At 33.7% G+C, this 22,601-nt stretch overlaps 1 protein-coding gene across 1 annotated transcript in view; it reads left to right on the plus strand.

Moving 5' to 3' along the window:
- The window catches only part of Tmc (Transmembrane channel-like), a 132,846-nt gene that overhangs the window by 56,796 nt on the left and 53,449 nt on the right, over window positions 1-22,601 (plus strand). The window contains exons 4-9 of the mRNA XM_035361241.2: window positions 1,724-1,820; window positions 2,825-2,906; window positions 9,961-10,067; window positions 13,820-13,918; window positions 14,369-14,508; window positions 19,310-19,457. Of these exons, the coding sequence (XP_035217132.2) occupies window positions 1,724-1,820; window positions 2,825-2,906; window positions 9,961-10,067; window positions 13,820-13,918; window positions 14,369-14,508; window positions 19,310-19,457 (673 nt within the window). The remainder of the gene's footprint in view (window positions 1-1,723; window positions 1,821-2,824; window positions 2,907-9,960; window positions 10,068-13,819; window positions 13,919-14,368; window positions 14,509-19,309; window positions 19,458-22,601) is intronic.

Raw genomic sequence — 22,601 nt, forward strand, 5'->3', positions numbered from 1 at the left:
CATATTACAACTAAATTTAGCCATTCCTAGTAAATTGCAACAAAAATTTTAAAATATGGCAGAAAATAGTCGATAAACTATCGAAGATAAGTTAAGAAAGTGTAGCGATTTGCATTTTAGGATTACAAATTTGGCAAGAACAAGTTTCTCTCAAATATCGCATCTGATAGTTTCCTACGAACTAAGCAGTCACTTAACAACTCGCACGGCAACTGGGAATAAATAAATACTGCGGTCTCCAAAATAAAGTGCCGTGTTCCTTCCCAGTTTCAAGATTTAAACGATACCTGAATGATTCAGTCATTCGTCAGCAGCAAATTCTCTGGGAGTCGTCTTGTAAGGGACGTTTGACGTTCTAATGTATGAATAAAGTTGATACAAGAGCGCTTAATGGCAACTATTATATCAACCAGCTTGTCATTGGTAGTGGGCATGGTAGATTTCAGCAAGCTTGTCATTGGGCATGGTAGATTTCAACACCACTTCGAGAGGTTTGGTGTGAGTCCGTCCGGTAGTTGTATGAGGTAGTTCTCCCGCTTTCTTAGCATGACTTCGTAGTGTAGTGGTCTGCACGCTGGGCGCGTATTCCAGAGGTCTGTGGTTCGATTCCCGGCGAGGGCGTTGCTCATTTTTCGCTTCTCCTGCTTCCAAAAATACCTAATGACTCTACAGAGGCGCCCGAACTAAAAGGGTGGTAAATGATGATTCTCCACACTCAGGATTTGGCAATTGGGTCTCTAAAAACCCCAGTCCATCTTTAAAAGGGGCAGTATATAAGGTATTTCTCCAGTTTTCTTAGCATGCCTTCGTAATGTAGTGGGTTCTACACGCAGGGCGCGTATTCTAGAGGTCAGTGGTTCGATTCCCGGCGAAGGAGTTGCTCATTTTTCATTTTTCCTGCTTCCAATTAACCTAATGTCTCTAGAGTTGTAGTTGTGGTTAGGGCGCACATTTCTTGCCAGTATGTAGATATGAAGTTAAGCGAAGTGCATATTGAAAAGGGTGACTTTCTGAGTTTATTCAGAGCGTGGTTTCGCTAGCCAGCTCACGTTACGTTCTTGTTTCGCTATTACTCTAGTAAGCTTCTTGGCCATATGGGATTTACCATCACGCCTGTTAGGTTTTGCGAGTCTACCTCGGAGTAATTTAAGTGCTATCTAGCACTATTTATTTTAGGTTTGACTTAAATTATATTCTACGTTTTTAGTTTTCCTCGCAAGTTTGACGATGCCTTTGAAACGCACGAAGACCGTGCCTTTCTGTTATCTATTTTGAATTAATAACGGGTTATTTTCACTCTTCTTCTGAGTTGGTAGTTTCTTCATAGCTGTGCGAGAATTCGCCAGGTCATTTTAGGATCTAATCTAATAGTTTATGTGGGACAAAAGAGAACGACCATATAACGCGATAGACGAAAAATGAGGTAATATTTTGGATCAGAGATCAAAAGTTATTCAAAAACAAATGACAGATCTAAGACAACGAAATTACTGTTCCCCAGTGTAATTTTTCTTAGTTAGTACATGAGCATTCATTCCGATTGGCATTAATTGCGGTTAACCTGTTTGTTTTTGTTTCATGTGCTCTTAATTTGCCTAACCTTCTGGATTGAGCGAATGGGACATGAAACAAAGAGAAGACAGAAGAGTGTTTAATTTAAGTGTAAGTAAAACAGAGTCGCAGTTATGTATTTCAAATAACACTTTCTGATTTTTTTCCTTAGAAAAGCGAAGGCATACGTCCGCAAGCACGAAGGAGAATTGGCTCAAAGTAAACGATCAAAGGACGTTTTCGCCAAGTATAGGCTGTGGTGGAGTAGAGTAAGTAAGCGGCAGTATATGCATATCCTTTATTAGTTTACCTACATGATTGTAAATAATTTAAATGTGTACCTCTTAATAACTGTTACATAATGTTTTTGCAGAATATTTTATGCTTATTGCCTTAGAACGTAATTATCTTTAACGAGTTTAGAACTATTGCATATTGTAATCTTATGTCCTTGTCTGTCCAAACATTAATGGTTCTTTTATGGCATTTTTTTTAAATTAAAAGGAACTTTAATAGCTGATTGGTGTCTTCTTACGGAACAAATATTTTTGAAGTTTTTTAACCCCAATTACCCTATGTATTTGTGTATAATTTCCGGAAAAGTTCCAAAATGTTCCGCGTAGCCAGGACTTTGCTTCTGTAGCTGGCCGGAATATCGTTTCCAGTGGAGTTGGTTCTTCTCGGAACTCTGCCGATAAAACAAATAATACTAGAAACTCGTTTCTCCGAAATGTCTCGCCTGGCACCGCGCGTCACTAGATGTGATCCCTTTTTAGTTGTATACTGGAAAGTCTAGAGAACGGTTCGGCTATGAAATATTTTCTGTTATTGATGTCATAATGACGAGAAATATTTGCAGAAGCATTGTCTCACGTTTTTCGTCAGTATTTAATATTGCTTTATCTTGCTAGAGCTGTACCCTCTTGAAATCTGTTCCACGATGATACAGTTATGGAGCAAAGGAGTTCTGCAATATTTAGAAAAATTCACTCTTAAAAAATAAAAAAGATTATGCGAAGAATAGTTCTGTTATTATAATAAATTACTTTGTGTTTCCTATTGTTCTGGAAAATAAGATAAAAATTTGAGTTATGCGTTATAATAGTGTTTGTAATCCGAAAATCGTCAGACCTTTGAAGCCCAAGCTTGTATACCTTTTCTTCAGTAATTTTATTGACAGTAGCGTTAATTTGCCTAAATAATAAATCTTTTATCATTTATATCTCATTTCATTATTTTTTATAGAATTACGTTTCATACTTTTTCTTCGCAGGGTCTGAATCGATTCAAGAGAGAAGTTGCCAATTTTATGGTTATGTTGACGCCATGGGAAATGCGTATCAAAAGGATAGAAAGTAATATTTTTTTCTAATCAGCTTAAGTTCTTAAAAGATTATCAGACGCAAAAAAGGCATATACCCATTTTTTTTTTTTTTTTTTTTTTTTTTTTTTTGTTACAAGTCTTCTGAAATTCTGAAAAATTACCAGCATTTTTTTTACATTTCTGATATATGCTAGGTTCATAGTAGCCGATAAAATAATTGTCCCAATTTTAATTGGCCGCATTTCGCCTGAATATGTATACTGTTTGACTGAGCGGTACATACAGGGTGTTTCTATAAACAAAAATTGGACAAACTTTAAGGAATGGTAGAATTCGCAAAAACAATAATATTTTTGTCATAGAATACGTTATCGAAAATGAAACCTAAAGGAACTGGAAGGCCCTTGCTTGCCAGCAAATGGCTTTTCTGTAAGTATAAATGAGTTCAAGCTTCAAATTCAGAAATGAAGAATCAACACACGACTGGCGAGAAAGCGTATATCGTTCATGGGCTGCAATACTCACCAGCGAAGGAATTGTAAAGTCATTAAACACTGGTAGTTCAGCCTGAGGTTCGAATCCCGGCGAACAGGCTGGCTGCATGGACACCTTCGTGTTTTCCGCCATGTTTGACGTATATAAGAGCCAGTTTCCCTTAGAAAGTCCTCCAGAAAGCATCCATTCTCTTAGGCAGATATCCCTAGAGAATGCTTTGCCACAATCAAATAAACCAAAAAACAATACTGACACAAGTCAAAAAGTAAAGTTTTGAGAGACACGTGTTTAAAGTTTTCCTTAGTTTTGAAATGCAGGACTCACCCACTTAATTTATGGATTAAAGAATAAGCATTAAGGAAAGGATTCACAGAAGTTCTGTTAATGACAATAACTATAAAATATCATAGAATTAACATTACTTAATAATAAATTTTATCAAATTGTGCTATTGTTGTTATTTTTTCATACATTATCATAAACTATAATATATATTTATGGCTTATAATAATGAAAAATATGTAGAGACAAGAAATTAAATTTTATCAATAATTTTACTACATTATATAACACGTACTACAAAATTATAAAATAGCATTCTTAATGGTTCAGTGCTACATCGTTAATCAAAATACAAAAGAAAGCGAACAATTTGTCAAGAATAGCCTGTATTTTATATAACTTTCAAAATAGAGCATATTTTTACGATTCACATTTTAGATTGTTATAAAATGTTAAATTATAGTTTGGTATCGCACTGCGGGCAGTTAAACCGCAGATCGTCAAGTTTTTTCTTAGTTATTGCGAGAAGTAAGGTTTTCAGTACTGCTTTCTGGAAGGACTGCAAACTTTTCCTGCCTCTGAAGGCTTTCACACTGACTGTTTTAAAATTTGTTTTTGAAATTCTTGTAGAAGATGTAATCATATTATTGTTTTTTTTAATTTCAGTGCATATAGATTGTTAAATATGCAGTGCCACTGTTAAGACTTCAATAAAATTTTAACATGTCTGCTGTGTGAGATCATTTACATCAATCGTTATAACGACTGATGTAACGGGTCTTATGATTGATGTGTATATCGATATGTATTTGAAGTCGTATCGATATGTATTTGAAGTCGTATCGATATGTATTTGAAGTCGTTATGTCCTATTTCCAAAAATTTGAAAGGGTTGCTTTGTTTCTTTGCAACTTTAATTAAAGAGGCATATTGCGATAGAATACAGATGGGGACTCATTGCAATTATAAATTATGTTTTTCATCTGCAAGTATGCCACGGCACACAAGTAGCAAGCAAACTAAGAGGCATCAGTATTGCAGTCAATAGGCTCAAGAAACAAAAGAATGCATCAGAGATACTACTGCCATTTGTAATGCGGTACGGAACTAAAATATTTGTAGTGCTGCTGTCACAAAGAAGATGAGTTTACTATGTTGGGGACGATCATAATTCAGAATTCGTATTTTTCGAATTGGGCCAATATTTCAGCCCATAAACGATATGCACTTGTCAATTTGATGAGAAAAGTACCATATTTTCTTGCAGGAGGTCTTGCCTGAATATCTAACCTTGAATATCTATAGAGGCATTCCTCTCCTTAGGCAAAAACCCTAGTGACCTTTGCCAAATAACCACAGTTGGCAAAGGTCACTAGTCAAATAATTGTCAAGGAATAAGTGAAATAATTGACCTATTTCGAGTTGACGTATTACTCAAATAACCAAATCTTTGAGCCTTTTCTTGACTTTGATCAAGAACTCGTTGTCAGAATTTCTATCGGTATAGCAACTGAGGGTAATGTGTGTGCTATCAATAAAGTTCCCTAACCCTTCTATTCATTCAGTTGTATAAGTGGTTGCTTTTCAAAACATTTTTATAATTATTAGTGATTAAACGTTTTTTATCTTCTATGTCATTCTTGAGGATAGTCTGTATGTTTCTGATTTAACTAGCAAATACCGTTTAGCACTTTTACATTTCATTTTCGGTCATGCATACTCTAGGGCAAAAATGGGTGTTTCTGTATATTCTATTTTCTTTTAAAATTTTCTCATTTTTTAAAAAAAACTTGCATATTTGAACAGCACAAGCCATGACATTTCAGTTGTCATGAAGGAGGGTATTAACAGGATCATACTGTTTTAAGAAAGAATAATGCATGTTTCTGTGATATGTCAATGTATGCGAAGATGTTACGCGATTTTCTACAGTCAACGATCTTGGAAATGCACTTTAACAAGAGGAAGCTATAGCACACAAGTCAAATGAACCTAAGGAAATTATGTGAGAAATGATTCCAGAATATGCTATTCATAACTCTGTGATAATGGACTAAACGGATCGTTTGCCGTATCTGTACACTTGTGATTATTTTCTTTATGTACCTAAAAGCTGAAGTCTCTAAACATAGGTTTTAATTCAACTTCTTAAATTATCTTCAATGCATGCTTACATAACGGTATTTCACTTAGAACTAACTTGATGGGTACTGTCGGGAAGTTATTGCTCTGATTATAATCAACTGAGTCACTGGACCACAGACACGGTAATTTGTCCAATCTTAGTGAGTTAAACTTAAAACTAGAAAGTATCATTGTAAAATGGTCAATTTCTTCCCGACAAGGCAGTTAACAATTAAGCGGCTTGCTTCGAAATATTACGACCATCCAGAACAATATCTCTCAAACAAAGCACCTGGATATTTCGCTCAGTAATATTAGAAAAGCATTTACCATTCTTCAAATAAAAACGGTGTAGTCTCCCACAAATACAAACGGATGCTATTTCTCACAGACAGCACGCCAGCTTTCACTTCAAGAAGCATAAGTTGCAAATTAATTTAACTAGTTTTAACCCATTAACCGCCAAAACTACAAGGAGTGTTTCTTTTCTCATGAAAATAATAACAAATATTAAATTAAGCATTTATAACATAAATTTACATTGAAAATAAAAAAATGCTCTTACCTGTGGAAAAAGCGAGTGTTGCGTTCGCGCAACGTCAGCGGAATAAAACTACAGATGTTTAGTGAGTAGGATTGTACTCGTGTGATGTTTCTTTTGAGTGGAACGCAGGATTTTTTTTTAGCTGTATAACGTTTTATGAATCTACAAATCCCTTTACTTGTAATTAATTTAATATTAAAATATACATTATATTTCTTTTACAAATACAGATTATTTCATTTGAAAGATTCAAGCATGAAAAGCTTGATTACAATCATGATGTAAAGCTACATTACATACTTTGCATCTATAAACAGTCTGGCCATGGTACTCTTGACAACAAAGTCTTTTGTTATCAACGGACTTTACGATAAAATACCTACCATCTCCATGCAGTGGTTTTTGAATGCTGAATTTACTAGGTCTTCCTGTTGCTGATCTATTTCTGGCTAATTCTACACTCTCAATAGGAGTTTGCAAAAGGAATAATGCATTCTCGCATCTGAAATCTAAAAGAGACTTTATATTTCCAGTAGTAAAAAGTGGTGATATTTAGTAAGTTTAGATACTGTCTCACCTCATATAATTTATAAGTAGTGTCAATATGACTATTGTCAAGTGCAAATTCTGCTTCATATTCCTGTACTGCAAGAGTGATATCAATTCTCGTGCAACAGAAAGAGAAATGTCCTTATCAAAAGACCAATACATTTTTTCTTGAGGTAAAGAATGATATCCTGTAAGCAATAATATTCCAATTAATTTTTTTTTTTTTTTTTTTTTTTTTTTTTTTTTTTTTTTTTTTTTGCTGAGCGTATATACGAGTATTTGTCTGTTCAACGAGAAGAGACTAAATGTCTAAACCAAAAAGAAAATCGAAAATCTGTGCACTTGTTTTACCTTGTGTTTTGTCTTTTATAATTTCTCTTCTATCTCTTTCTTCATGTTCTTCCTGAAACATAACTAACAGTTCCTTTTTTATCCACTTCAAGATTTCAGTCTTCAGCTTTTTGAACTTTTTAGTATGACTATAACTGCTGTTAGAAGGCTGAAACTTACTTCTTACGTGAATTTCAACTTCCCCAGCAGTATCATTTTGTAAAATATCATTATCATTATTTAAAACATTGCCATTCCTTTCTTCTTCGTCACTAGCCTCTGCAATTTCTGCGGGAACAACAACAATATCAGTTTCATTCTGGTCATTATTAACATTATCATCATCTGTTTCTTCATCAAAAAATCTTTGAAGGGCTTCTTCTAATGTAAGATACCTCGTTCTAGGCATTTTTAAACAACCAGAACATGAACCAGAACATCGAAAGGAATGAGTGAAAAAGGAGATTGACTACCCGTTTCCTGCTGACGTTGCGTCAACGCAACACCTGTTTTCCCTTCCTTCCCAACACAAATATAAACATCTGACTGGTGTAATGTTCTGATAAACGGTGATCTATTTCATATGCTGGTAAAAAATATCTTTCGTAGTTATATTTATATACGCATTTATTTTGACAGTTGCGTCAACGCAACACCAGCGGCTAATGGGTTAAGCTACTTTTCGCATGCTCTTAATCTGAACTATATTCTGGTCGGAACCAACACATGTGATGTGAACCAAAGTGAAAATAAGATAAAATTAAGTTTACCAGTTAGCAAAATTTAAAATAATTGTCACATAGGATCGCAGAAATTTAAGAAAATGAAAGCCATTACTCATACTGAGATCATGGCAATGACTTGACGTTGCTTGCTGAACATCTGCGTAAGGCTTTTGGAGTGTATAGCTCGTGACAGAAAAATAAAATCTGGAATAGGGGTTTAAGTTGTATTTTTATTTCTATTTTAAATTAGAGGAACTCTTTTCTTTGATTGCATTCCTATGTAAGAAAGATGAGGTTGTTACACGTTTAATGATTTGAAATTTCAAAGGATTTTAAAGTGACATTATTTATTTACTACAATAAAGTATGACAAATCCTTTAACAGGAACCACATTCAGATATGAAATACCTCAAATAAAATAGTTTCTTGTGAATTAGGATGGCTGAACGTAAATACAATGTAAAAAAAAATACAGATCATCCTCTTCTCTTGTTAGACGTAGTAACATATTTACTCTTGTATACCCCCCTCTCAGCTTTTCAGCACACGATTCTGAAATTTTCTGAAAAAAGAGTCGAGCTGCGCCATAATAAACTTCAAGAGACCAGATGCTTGGTTTCTAAAAAGAGGCAGTTCCCATACCAGCTCCGATAAGAAAAATGGATTATTTCCCAAAAGCGCGCAAAAATTGAATGGTAAATCAATAATAGTTTAAAAAAACTATTAACATTGTTATATTTATTAAAAGAAGTGAATGAATAATAAATCTCACTAAAACTCACATTAAATTTTAATTGCAATTTATTATTACACGCAGTCATTTAGTTTGTTGGTTGTTCTGTTTTAGTTTTACTACGCGTCAATTTTGCACGAAAAATTAATTAGCATTAATACCATTGTTCGGATCCTTTTTCCAAATTACTGATTTATAACTATGAATAAATAGTTTATTCTTAACAATATAAAAAATACTAAAAACAAAACAAAAATAATAATAGTAATAAAATCTTAAATGTTTCATATTTCAAACTGCGTCCAAAGGGTTTTTTTTTTTTCTTTTTTTTTCCCTCGTGTTACTTTTATTTATCAAATATCAGGTTCTTCGCACTTAAACCATAAAATTCAGTTCAAGACCAATATCACAGAACAATTTTAAAAGCATATCTTGAGAATTTCCGATACACAGTCTCAAGCGCTGGAGATAAAAATGTTTTTTTTTTTCGTACAATGTTGCCATTGCCCGCTTTGAAATCGTTGACTTTCTTAATCAAAAATTCGTTAAAAGTTTTACAAAACATGAAATCGATAATAAAACAAATTCCAAATTTCAAATTTGGGCTTTCAGATAGCCATATTCGCAGGAGGATTACGTTATTTCAAATTGGATGGCTTTAGGTACCGTTGTTTTATCACAATGCAAGAAACATGCATTCATTTATGCAGATTCTTCATTATTTAATTTCTTTAAATATAATACAGGGCGATAATATTTGGCGGCAACAATTTGCAAAGTGAAACAACGCTTGTAATGAATCAACGCATAATACCAAAGGCAAACGGTGTTCTGGGCTAACACCGTTTGGACTAAAAATTGAAAAATTTAGTTTAAATTATTTAAAAATGCTATTTCAAAGTGAGACTGCGGCATTACTAAACTCGTACAGTAACAATGCCTGAAATGCTCCTTAAGAATTTTTATTTTCTCACTAAAATGAATAAATTAATATAACAAACTCAGCTTATTATATAGATATAGACTTTATTGTTCTGCATTTTTATTGCTAAAATGTACCAATCATTCACTGTCGTCTTTGATGTAAATCCTCTGATTTGTGTTGGAAAACCGGGTAGAAGTTTGCATATACGTGATTTTTTATAGTGATTAGCTTAGCCCCTCTAATTTATTGACGGCACGCCACTGACTTGTTAGACTCAGTTATTGAAATTCGCCTTCACTGCTTTGTAGAAGTTTCAAAATGATTGTTACAGCTAACGAAGTGATAAGTGCAGTTGAAGAAGTTAATATCTTTCGTAGGTCACTTTGGATCTGTGGTGGCTTCTTATTTCACCTTTCTTAGATGGGTATTCTGGATCAACTGCTTTATTTCTGCCTTCGTGTGTTGTTTCCTAATGGTGCCTGAAGTAAGTTTGTTTTTCGTTGTCTTCTTTCTCCGTCTTTTTTTTTTATTATTTTATTTGGGAATAACCTCAATAACCAGTAAATTAAAGAGAGATAGTTCTTAAAAATTTTATTGGTTATGTATAATTATTTCAAAATATAGATATTGCTGTAAATCTTTATGTTAATTTATTATACAACAGTATTCGTCTATTTTGCGTTATTATATAATAGCTTTCAATTATTTATTTTGTATATTTCTATGACAACATTGGTGAGACTAGTAGGATTTTGGAGCGAAGAATATGAAAACATATGTGCCTGTCTTCAAGATTTGAATTACAGATCTCTTACATGTTAGTTGGATGTACTAACCACTTATGCCAGGAGAGGAATGCAGCAATTCCTAGTTCTCTTTTCCATTTAAAGGGTGATTTGGAAGACATAAATAACCCAGTCATGCCAGAAATCATAAGTCGACAGGATTGTAACGAATTATCATGCATTAGACTTTAGTTCAGTAGTTCGGGCGCTCCACTATAGATACACATTATGTTTTGCAGGCAAAAAAAATCTGTCGTGTCTCTCGCAAAGATTCTAACCACGGGTCTTCCACTTGCTACCTGAACATGCTAGTCCCTTGCTTCACGAGAGCACGAAAGGGGCATTACAAATTTCCTTACGTTGTCCTTCAATTAAATGGCAACTACGAAGAGATATGAGATCCAGTCGACCGAATATAGGTGGTGATGAGTTACTGTCCAAACTATTCCCTTTTGGGATTCCAACAATTGATCTTTCACTTCTTGGATTGACGTGTTAACTACTTACACCATGAACACGCCGTATGCGATAATTCCTTGAAATATTATGTTTATTTATACTGTATTATGTGTAATCTTTATTTTGTAGTGCTATATTTTGTTGGTGTGCGTATAATTGCTTTATTGTTTTGTAACGCTTGTAATTATAAGAAACATAAAGAGAATCCGAGATATAGGCTTCTTATGTTCTTCTGATATTTATCAAGCTTTGATGTCAGAAATTTGCTTCCAAATTCTCAATATTTGGGAACTTCCCGGAAAATAATTCCTAGAACCTAGTATTGATTTTCTGCAAGTTTCTAATAGCGTCGTCTCTTTGTTTGACTATGGTAAAAATAGGATGCTTCAAGGAGCCGTGAGTTAGGGTGAACTGTGGGCTACAGAGCTTAAGTGCTTGGTAATATTTTACCAACATTCTGTAAGCAGGTTTGTATATTTTGGAGTACTTGACGTGAATACAGAGAATATCAACGTTAACTCTAAATTCTTCTTGAGTTACTTTTAGTTGATATCTTCATTTCTAAAAATTTGTCACTTGAAGCTGCAATAGAGATTACATTTCCTTTTTGCTCTGACCTGTTAATGTAAACTCATAAAACTGAATACTGTTGATTGTTTGAAGTAAATCAGAGTGAATCACCTCGTTACAAATGATTGCAGCAAACAGTGTAATTGCAACATATTTACTGTGATTGGAATGGAACAGATTATTTGAATAGAACGCCTTCATACCGATGCCATATCTTTACTAACAGGTCAACCACTATTCTAAAAGACAAAAATCTTCATAACGGTACCGCAGCATAATGGAGCGTGCAAAATTGAAGATCAGTTTCTCGCTTGAACTGATCATCGGCATCCTTATGTCAGTCCCTCGTTTGTTAAATGTGCGTGTACCTTTAAGCAAATCTGATTTTGGTTTCAGTTACTGATTAATGCATTAAGCAGGGTATGAAATAAATCTTCGGCACCACTATGGAAAAACGCTAAATTGTTACACAGAACCTATGAAAAAGGCCTGATTGGCATAAAGGTACCGAAGTTTCCGTCAATCAGGAACAATTTTTCAGGTTATGCATCTCGGAAGAGAACTCGAATTATTTGAAAATTAAACTTTATTTTCCCCAGAGCGACGAATTGCTATACATAAGAAGTGAAAAAGAACGTATTTAAGTTTCTTTTATTTACATTTTTTATCTTAAATAAATGTGGATTTCAACTTTAACACAAATTTCTTCATTAAGTTTTTAATATTACTTTTTCCCATGCATTATGTTTAATAGTTTAAGTATTCTAGTATTCTAATTGACTACTTCAGCTATTAATGTAGTCGATTTCATACATAAAAAAGCACTGATAGTAATGGAATGTTTTGAAGATGCTTGCTAGAAATTATCAAAAAAAAAGTTGATAAAAAGAGATGGAAAAGTATCCGGAATAAAATAATGCTGTAACGGATTAGCAACAAATAAATATGAATAACTATCAACAATCAAGTTGTCATTAATTCGTTGTTTAAATAAATACGCATAACTGTAACTTAAAATGTCTTTTCACTCCTCAACGAAAATTATTTCACTCTGTAGCCCATGTTTTGCGAATCACTGTTCCATATTATTCAGCGTTTGAAATCTACTCTTTCAGAAAGTATGGCGGCTATGGAAAGAAAAATTTTATAAAGGAAAAATTATGCGTACGTCTATGGAAAACATCGGCTTGGCATTAGGGTGTCGACAATCAGTTTCAACCTAGGAATCGATTTTCAGTTTGTGTGCGCTCCCTTATGCTGCGGCACTGTTATAAAGATTTCTGTCTTTTCGAACAGTAGCAATTTGCATAACAGTGTGACACCGTTATGCTGGGACAAGGTTATGAAGGTTATTGATTGTAGAAAAGCACTTGAAGGCTGTCTGTCTACCTGTTCAAGTGACTTGCAGGAAGACGTTTCAAGGAAAATTGGCTCGCATGGGAAAAATCGCAAAACGTTCTACGCTGCTAGCGCGTTCACCAAGATTTGAAACATGTCGAACTATCTAATGTTCAGATATGTCCCTCGATGAGCCATATTTACTTGTGATGCATGAAATTAAATTTAAATTATGCAAATTTTTTATCAAGCACTGAAGTTATTCCATGTGAGATCCTTCTGTCAGGCGATATAGCTGTATTTATCTGAGTGGGTAGTAGTAGTATTAGATGCATCCTCCTCCGGGTGTTCTCCATAAAATCTGGGACTGTACAAGTTAGGGCGTGGGAAATATATATGTAAAACCAATGAAGTTTTGGTTCCCATTCACATTTTTTTGTCCTATCGCGCAAGATATCGGCAGTCTCTAGTGCATTTCAGTTCACATGTGTTGGAACATATCCGTTGTGACTGGCACTGGCGGCACGCATAATGTATATTTTGCCTTCATCGAGGTCAGATTCATACAACAGTAAAAAAGCAATACTTTTAATATAATTACATAAATAAAATTAAAAAAATAAAAAATTCTAAAGTAGTAAGGTCTGGCGAATTTAGAAGTCATATGAAAAAACAAATCGCCATTTGCTACTTTTGACACGAAAAGGGTCGCGGCACAAAAGCATCTCACCTAGAGCATCTGTGGTAACGAATGCTGTTTGAAATTGTGTATAGAATTTGATAGGAAGTAATGCAGGGATATTCAATGAGTTCATAAAATTCGATAAAAGAAGTACCTTAATGAGAAAATACCATAAGATTTCTTATAAAGAAACCTTACATCATTATTTTACGTTTATTATGTTGTTATTACGTTCATAAATTACATAATATTGTAAAGTGCTTCAAAGTAACTAACTTGCATGGAACATTTTCTTGTGCAAAACATATATAATGTTTTTCTTAAACAAAACTAAGTTTACATAACTGATTATTCAGTACTTGTTAATTTTTTATACCATAGTTGTTGGCTGTTTCGTTATAGGTACTTCGTGGAGCAGAAGACCCGACAGGTATGCGCAAAGAAATAGAAAGTGACGAAAAAGAAAGCGCCCTAAATCTCAAAAACATCTGGGATTTCGAAGTCAGTATTGTTAAAATTTTCTAAGTAATTTTAACAATGTTTTTAAAATAATGATTGCCATTGTTAATCATCGTTAGGCGGTTTGCAAATAATTACTCTATATTGACATATGGCATTAGAAACCTATAAATCCATTAATTAACTATATTGAACTGCAACATTTCATTTAATTACTTTGTAGGACTGTTATTTAAAATTAAACAATTATCTATAATTTCTGCCTTTACTATAACTTCTCCTTTCCTTTCGTCATCAGAATGCAAATAGCTAGATAGTATTTATACTAAGAGCTTTGGAGTTTAAATGAGAGCATGTTTCTGTTTACACGCTGCATGTCAGTTTTTGCCACGATATCAAATTGGGCATACTATATCTGTAAATGAATTAGTTTTACTGATGCATTTTATTGCATAATTAGTCTATTTAATGATAAATATCTTCCTTCTGCAGGGATATTTAAAGTATTCGCCTATTTTTTACGGTTATTACAGCAACCGAGAGAAAACGGAAGAAGGGTACAGAGTTCCATTAGCATACTTCCTGACTTCCATTTCCGTTTACTGCTTCAGTTTTTTTGCCATATTAAGGAGGTAAGGATTTGAAAGAGTTTTAATTTCTGAGCCCTTACAAGTAAACTCATAATAGGTCAAATAACTCAAGATTTTAACCACTCCTGATATTTTTTTATCCACCTGTGTGCTTTTTTGCATTTCATATTTATATTTGCCTGCTATGTAACTATATGCCTCTAAAACATGACTTCGAATTTTTTATTAGTTTTTGAGAAATGCTTAAATTTTCGTATAAAACTACATGAACGATAACTGTACTGTTGGTTCTTCTAAGCCAACTGTTCTCAATCTATGATATGCATCGTTCTGGACGTAAATGACGGCATAATCAAGGGTACTTGAAAAATTATAAGTAATACAGAAAAAGTAAGATAATGAATGCTGATAAAAAAGCGATTTATTCAGGAAATTAAAATTTGCCATTGAATAAAAGGGAAGGTAATTTTGAAGATATCTGATGTGAGCATTACTCATTGAAATATGTGCAAAAGCCTAATTAGTTGCTTTATGTGTTGCATAATTAGTGAAAAGCAGCATAATTACTGTAACTTTCCCCGTACACACATATCATATCACTCAGTTCTATATACATTGTATTGTCTGTGTCTCTTTTCATTACTCCCCTTTTCTCAAAATGTCTGTACGCTCTGGTTTTCTTACTCCCTTCTCGCAGTAAGTCATCGAGCTTCAGCCAAGAAACAGTTTCCTCGTTCATGCTCCCCAAGTAACTGTGCTGATTTACCTTGCTCATCGCTACCAAGGCACGCGCTACTGAAAACACGTTCGGCCCTACGACCATAGCTGACTTCCTCCGTCGCATCTCATCACTACCACTAGCTGTTTACCTCCCTGATTGATTGCTTCTACATTTATTCATCTGCTCATCATCTCTAACTACTCTTCCTGATGCTATCTACATCTACCAACTTGCAACGCACACCTTTCATTGTGCTTATCGTTTATCATCACTAGACTGCTATCACAAATCATACATGATATTTATGCTATGTTCTATATCTATTATTGCTATACTGGGATAGGGCTTCGGCCTAGCAATCCGCCCTCATGGCCTGCGGCGACCTATCAGATACATTGCATGTAGCTATCCTCTAATTCACTTCCTCCCTTTTTCCTCTTCGTCGCTTTGTCGCTGAGTATCGGATAAGAGGATTGGCAGCCAATAAATATTTTTAATACTGAGAGAGTGAGTTATATTGTTTTCTAATTGTGACTCTCAAACCAATTTGAATATGAAATCTTGTTTAGTTTCTTTTATCAGTTAATTTATGTAAACTGTTGTAATATAAAATTGTGCGAGTGATTTTAAAGCATGTATAGGAATAGAACTAAATTACCGTAGGTAATGTCTGTGACTTTGCTTCTGCTTTAAGTGCATCGAGGTATCTGCTGGCTATCAATTAAAGCCCCAGTTGAAAAGATAGGCCGAGAGATAGCAAGAAAAATGAAAATATTGGCTTTTCCAGAAAAAAATAAAAGTATTCTTATAAATTTTTAAAGGTTGGATTTTTAATTACAGGAGATAAGGACAGCTTCTATCTTCTGTGTCTAGTAAGTAAGGAGGTTTTATCAAATGAAAGTATGGAACTTTTGTTATTGCTGTGTCATTTAGGAAGTAAACTCCTCAATTGCCAAACAAATAAGCATCTTTCAATCACAGTCTAAAGGTCCTAAAGTAAATTCTTATCTATTATTAGCTAACACAGACAACGGAAATACAGCTGTAGCGTCCTACAGAAAAAAGTATCGTAACGCTGAAAGTAGTAAATGCAATTGCTGAAAATTTGATAGTTCTTCTTATTAAAGGGACCGTTTAGTATATGTTATGTTAGAGAAGAATGTGGTGGAAAAATTAACGCCATTTTCAAACAATGTTGTTCCTCGAAGAATGAAGGACATCTCTGACGATACTAAATGACAGAATGAAACATAATCTATTTTCATATCCTGGATGGCGAGGGCACAGATGTGTCAAACCTCTCAATTTTGCTTTCTATTGTACGGTATGAACAATAAAAAAATCAGGGTGAACCATCTACAGGATGTACACAGAAGGCCATTTTTTAATGTCATTAAGGATTACTTTTGTATAAAGACTATTGATTGGGTTAGTTGAGGTATTTGTACGGATAGGGGAATGCCTTGATGCTACGCAGGTGCCACCCAGACGATATCATCGCTGGCTTAGATGGGTTAGGGAAGCCTGACTGGGATACCAAAGGTCCCAAGTTCGAATCCAGAGAAGGCAGGAATGTAAAATTGTCTGCCTCTTTACTGGAGGTAGCAGTAGCCGTCTATTAGGTGCTTCCACAATAAAATGGCCCCCGCTTCTCGCTTTGCAGTGGCTAGTGCCGTTATAGGCAAGTGCCCGCCATTGGAATAAAAAAAAAAAAGTTACGCAGGTTTGCGAAGACGCATCAGTGAAATCGCACCCCTATAGCCTGAAACCATTTTTGCATCCTCTTGCAAAATCTAGTTTCCAGACTTTTACCACACCGTCATGGACAGAAATAATGAATGAATTTGTAAACGCTATTAATTTCATTAAATCCATTGGAACAAATTCCAGACGCAAAGCATTGTGTTTGAAGATAAATAGCTTGCATATTACACTAGTTTAATACACAGAAGTAAAGTTACTTTCGAAAAGGAAAATATTAAACGTATTATTTGGGTTAAGACACAAAGTTTAATTTGAAAGCCATCCATTTCAATTTAGCTTGAAATTTGCGAGTGATGAATGCGTATTTAGATGATACTTTTTTAGAAATAAATAAACTTATTTTAGAATAGCAAAACAGTGGCTTAACTGCTTTCAAAGTATCTAAAAGACTGTTTCTATGATCAAAAGTTAAATTTTTAGTAATCATATATTGAAACATTCAGTTCAAAATCTCTGAGATAGTTTACAGTTTCTTATTAGAAAACGAGCTTCAGCTTAAAAATGAAATGAAAGGAAACTCCAACGGTCGTTTAAATTTTATTTTCCCAAATTAAGAGACGACAAAATTGAATCCTTATTTCATTTGGCAACTCTTTCAATAAACTTTTCTTTAAGGCAGCCTCAAAACTGTCATTTTCTCAAACTAAACAACTTGTTCAGCATTCTGACTTTAAATGTAGAGCTTAATGAAGCATTTGAAAGTATCATATTAATAATGAAACTGGAATAATAATTCAAGATGTTTTTACTAAAATTGTTGCTCAAGTTTTATAATTTAGTTTAATAATTTTTAGATGTATTACGATATTGTAGTATTAATTTTGAGTTTGCGCGTATGAGCTATTAGCGTTTTCTTACAGATTGAAAATTAAGTTCTGTCTTTAGTATATATTATTATTATTATTATTATTATTATTATTATTATTATTATTATTATTATTATTATTATTATTATTATATCTTTATTTTATGTTTCGTACAGATACGTTCCTATTCTGATCTACAAAAGTAAGGTATATTGCGCAAATACTGAAGGGGGGAAGCGATCTTAAGCTCTGAATGGGAGGGTTAGGGACACTCAGTAATTGTATTAATAAGATTCTATTTAGCTTATGTGAAAAAGGGACAAAAATAGTGTTGAGAATTTTGTTTTAAACTTAATTAAATTGGAAATTAGTTAACAAATTAATTTTAAGACTTTTAAGTATATAAAAACATTCTACAGACCTGCTTTGTAATATTATTCTTTTCAACTTCAAGCTAAGTGAACTAAGCTTTTATATTTTTCTGATAGGTGGCGCTGCATGCGACAGTATTCTTCAACAATTCTTGTCGAGTTTCCTAAACACGTATCTCGTGGAAAATGAATTAGCAACAAATTTCCAAATTACAGTTGTTTAAATTAACTTGTAAACTCTCAATATAATATACAAGGTAATTTAAAATGAATATATAAAAATGAAATATACTTGTAAGACAGTTGCAAGTTGCAGTTAAAAGGAAGAACAGGCGTTAGGTAGGATGATCTAGGGGAACTTGCGCAACATCAATTGCACGTGATTTGAATCAACACGACCAGTTCGGCGTTTTGAAAGACTTTGGTTGAGGAAATTGCGTATAAGTTTATGACAATATGGAAAAATGCCGTCTTGTTGTAATTTGAAGTCTGGCAAATTTTCTTCCAACTAGAATAATAATCATACGGACAACATGTCCAAGTATATGAACCTGTAATACACGCTTTTCAAAGAAGAAAGATCCAAATACCTTATAGTTGGTTTATGATACAGAAAACATTTATTGTTGTAAAGTTACATTCATGTTCGACGATTTCTGACGAAGCTTTGCGTATTCTAGCCCAAATTAGCTTTCTCTTTAGCTGAATTTCGAATGGCAGCACTTCTAAAGTCTTTCACAAATGGCGAGGATATTGCCTAATGAAATTTGGAAAGTTAACTTTTCATGTTTTACCCTTGTACAAATGACAGCAGAAATAAACTTTTATAAATTATCTAATACATTTCATCATAAAATAGATACGTTCCTTTTCCGAAACCTTATTACTTTTAAACAGGTAGTAAATAAAATATACAATTGGTGAATTCATTTAATTAAAAAATAAATACAATCGCCAGAAACAAGTTTTCCTGCAATGGTAAAACTAATCAATAACCAATTTACTTTTGAGATTACTTCACACAAATTCGCACTTTGCTTTTGAATGGATATTAATCCTGAAGGTATCAATCAGATGTTCTCCTTGCTACTAACTTCTATTGTCATAACTTCAAGTATGGTTTTATGTCTATATACTTAGACTTTCAACATACAGTTTATTTGTTTGTGTTTTTTATGCAGAATGGCGGAAAATTCAAGAATGAGCAAATTGTCAGAGAAAGATGACGAATGCACTTTCGCCTGGAAGTTATTCACTGGCTGGGATTACATGATCGGAAACCCGGAAACAGCTTACAACAAAGTTGCATCTTTAGTTATGGGTTTCAAAGTAAGTCGAAGTCTTCTTTAACGAACTCACGATTTCTTTGAAGCAGATTCTGCAAATTAAAGTCAAATGAATCATTGTTTTACCCTTATTACAGCAACAAAAACAATATTCTTTGTTCGGTTGCTAATAACGAAATACTCTTGTATAAAATGTGTAGTGGATAAGAAAGAGACAGATTTGAAGTTTCCTATAAAATTCACTGCGTATGTTCCTAAAATCAAAATTTTCATCAACATACAGTTTAATTAATTAGTTTTCGATCAGCAGATTCCACATTCAAATTATTGCGTAATTCTTCATTGATCTATTTTATAAAGATTTGCTTTGGTTCTTCCCATTTATGTTTCAATAGTTTCTTTAAAACGTGTTTTAACAATCAACGGTAAATTTTCCAGGTTTGAGTCAAGTTTTGGGGCACCTTCTTTACACTATTGAATTTGCTTTTAATAAGGCTTCAAACTGTTTTGTCACCTCAAGCTTAGAATATGTTAGAGGCATTATTCGATGCAGACATAAAGTCAGTTTTTTTAATGTTTGAACTGTTAACAGTACGCTCCGCAAAATGGCTAGGAGTTAAGTCAGGCGAAAACAAAATGTATGTAAACTGATGATGTTATTTGATAAAATGAATAAAACCTTTTTAAGTGCTCTGATTTGAATAAACAAAAATCTTTTATCCTTCCCTGAGAGAAAAATGACTAGATTAGAAACGTTGTTGTCACTGTGTGAGAAAAGATATACCGTAACTGTTCTTGGAAAGTATTGTATAAACTTTGCTTAAAGTGCACAGGAACAAAGTCAGTGCAACCACTGAGATTACGATCAACCATAAAATAAATTAATCATTTAATGATAAGTTTTTGCCTAAATTTGGACGGAATCAATTTAAATGACTCTATTAATAAGTTATTTAAATATTCTAGTTTGTGGATTTGAAGAACTCTTTTGTCGTATTTCTTGGCCACTTTTTATTTTGGAACCATATCTATATACGATTTCAATCTTAGATCTTTTTTAATCTGATGAATAGTTGATTTTGATAACTTTAGTTTTGTAGCAACTGGACTGACAGAAATATTCTGTTTTGTAACGAACTTCTCTTTAACAATTTTCTCACTTGTTAACTTCCTTTCCGCTCTTCTCAGACGTTTTAGCTGATAATTACAAGTCCGTGTACTTCATATGGTTTTAAAACTTGATAAATTCTTTTGATATTTTGATAAATTAACAAAAAGTTTAAACATAACTTTTCTAATCATCACTTTTATGTAAGCGAATCTTTTTTTATCTTAATGGCTTCCGTTAAATGAGGTTCACTTTGCAAGTTGCCTTTTACTTTGCTATTGAAGGAAATGAACCGCTACAATTTGAAATTAGAAAAAAAAATCCCACCACGATATTCTGTCTCGGAATTTCGAATTGGACTGAAAAATTATAACAAGTCAGTTAGTTGCAGTTAATCACCTATGGTACTATAGAGATATTGGCCTTGCTTTAATCCATATTTCATTTTACTGTTGTTTCATAGATAATGCTGCGGACTTTGAGTCTTTTTTAATTAGTTGTTTATTTTTACAATATCTAAAATGACTTAAAATATTTTTACATGTTCAAGACGAAGAGATCACGTCAGCTTCCTCCGAAGTGTATACCTGAGACGTTTTTAAGAAATAACACTCAAAATGGTCAACCGCTTCTCTATATGTTCTCTAATTACCTATAATGTTTATTAATTATACGTATTATTACGTATAATTAAAATAGGATTAAAATTCGAATTTACTCAACATGGAAGGTAAGAAGGCAGAAAACAAATAAATATCATTATGGATATTTATGTAAGATTTCGTATCGATACTATCATAATTTAAATAACGAATTACGCTTTTTCTTTCAACGTCATTTATGTTTTGCCATTCTTGACTTCGAATGCAATTTAAGCACTTGCGTTTGTATTATGTTTCTAAAATAATATCTGGCATTATTTTCCCCGACTTGACGTATTTTATTCGAATTATTTCCGTAACTCCTTTTTAATAATTTCACTTCCCAGATCTTGACTGAGTCACTGAATACTGGCTTTAAGTTGTTGTATGGGTCATAGTTCCTTTGCATGTAGATTTCAATTGTATTCCAGAAAAACATACTCTGTGATTGTTCATTCTGTTAATCTTTATATCCAGTCATTCGAAAATCAAGAAATTATGCAATACCTAAAAATTCCCTCAGGAATCATTATTTGTCGCTTAAAATATTGAACCGATTGATAAGCTGTCACAGTAATCTGATCATTAGACAAATGTGGTATGCTTATTGCGTCTAATAGATAGTGTTGATTTCTAATGTAAAACTGAACAATTTTCGTTCCTTGCACGATGGTGAAACTTTCATCATAAAATCTTCAAGTATCTGCCAGGCAATCCTAAATTGCAAGTGGAAAAAATACAATACAAGATAAGACTTATTTAAATCATAACGCTACTTATGCGCCATTCTAGGCAACGTTTTCATGTATAATTCAGGCTTGCTATTCTTAGTATCGTTATTATACAAGGTATTTCCTTTCTCCTTTCCGCATGCCTTTCTTGTGTAACTGGAAGCCCGCTCGAAACTTATTCGGGAGGCCCAGCGTTGGAATACCGGTGACGGCACCACACATTTTTCTCATCTCCACAAATACACTGGTGTGCAAAAATTAAGGACGAGACGGTTTTTTCAATATAACTTTGTACAAAAGCTTTCCAAATCAACACATTTAATACCGTAAGATCCCCAATACGTAAGGACATGAGTAATGTAAGCAACACTTACTAAAAGAGAAATCAGAGGGATAAAAAGAAGCTTTTTTGAAAAAGTAGCATGGAGCGCAATGCGACTGAAGGCCGAAACATCCCTGTGATGGGTGTCCAGCAAGAAACATCTGGTCTTTACTAGGGGATATGATCTCCCCTGACTGCTAGGCAGGTTTTACAGCGTCTGCCCATGCTCAGAATGAGGGTGTCAATGAGTTGTTGAGGCATTGCTGCCCATTCGTCTTGCAGCGCCAATCGAAGCTCCGGAATTGTTACTGGTGGTAAGATACGAGCTGCCAAGCGTCTGCCTAGAAAATCCCATACATGCTCGATGGGATTGAGATCCGGAGAT

The sequence above is a fragment of the Stegodyphus dumicola genome, chromosome 7, assembly GCF_044657685.1.
Source record: "Stegodyphus dumicola isolate Sdum_Otavi_A_Nest chromosome 7, ASM4465768v1".
Classification (NCBI taxonomy): Eukaryota; Metazoa; Arthropoda; class Arachnida; order Araneae; family Eresidae; genus Stegodyphus; species Stegodyphus dumicola.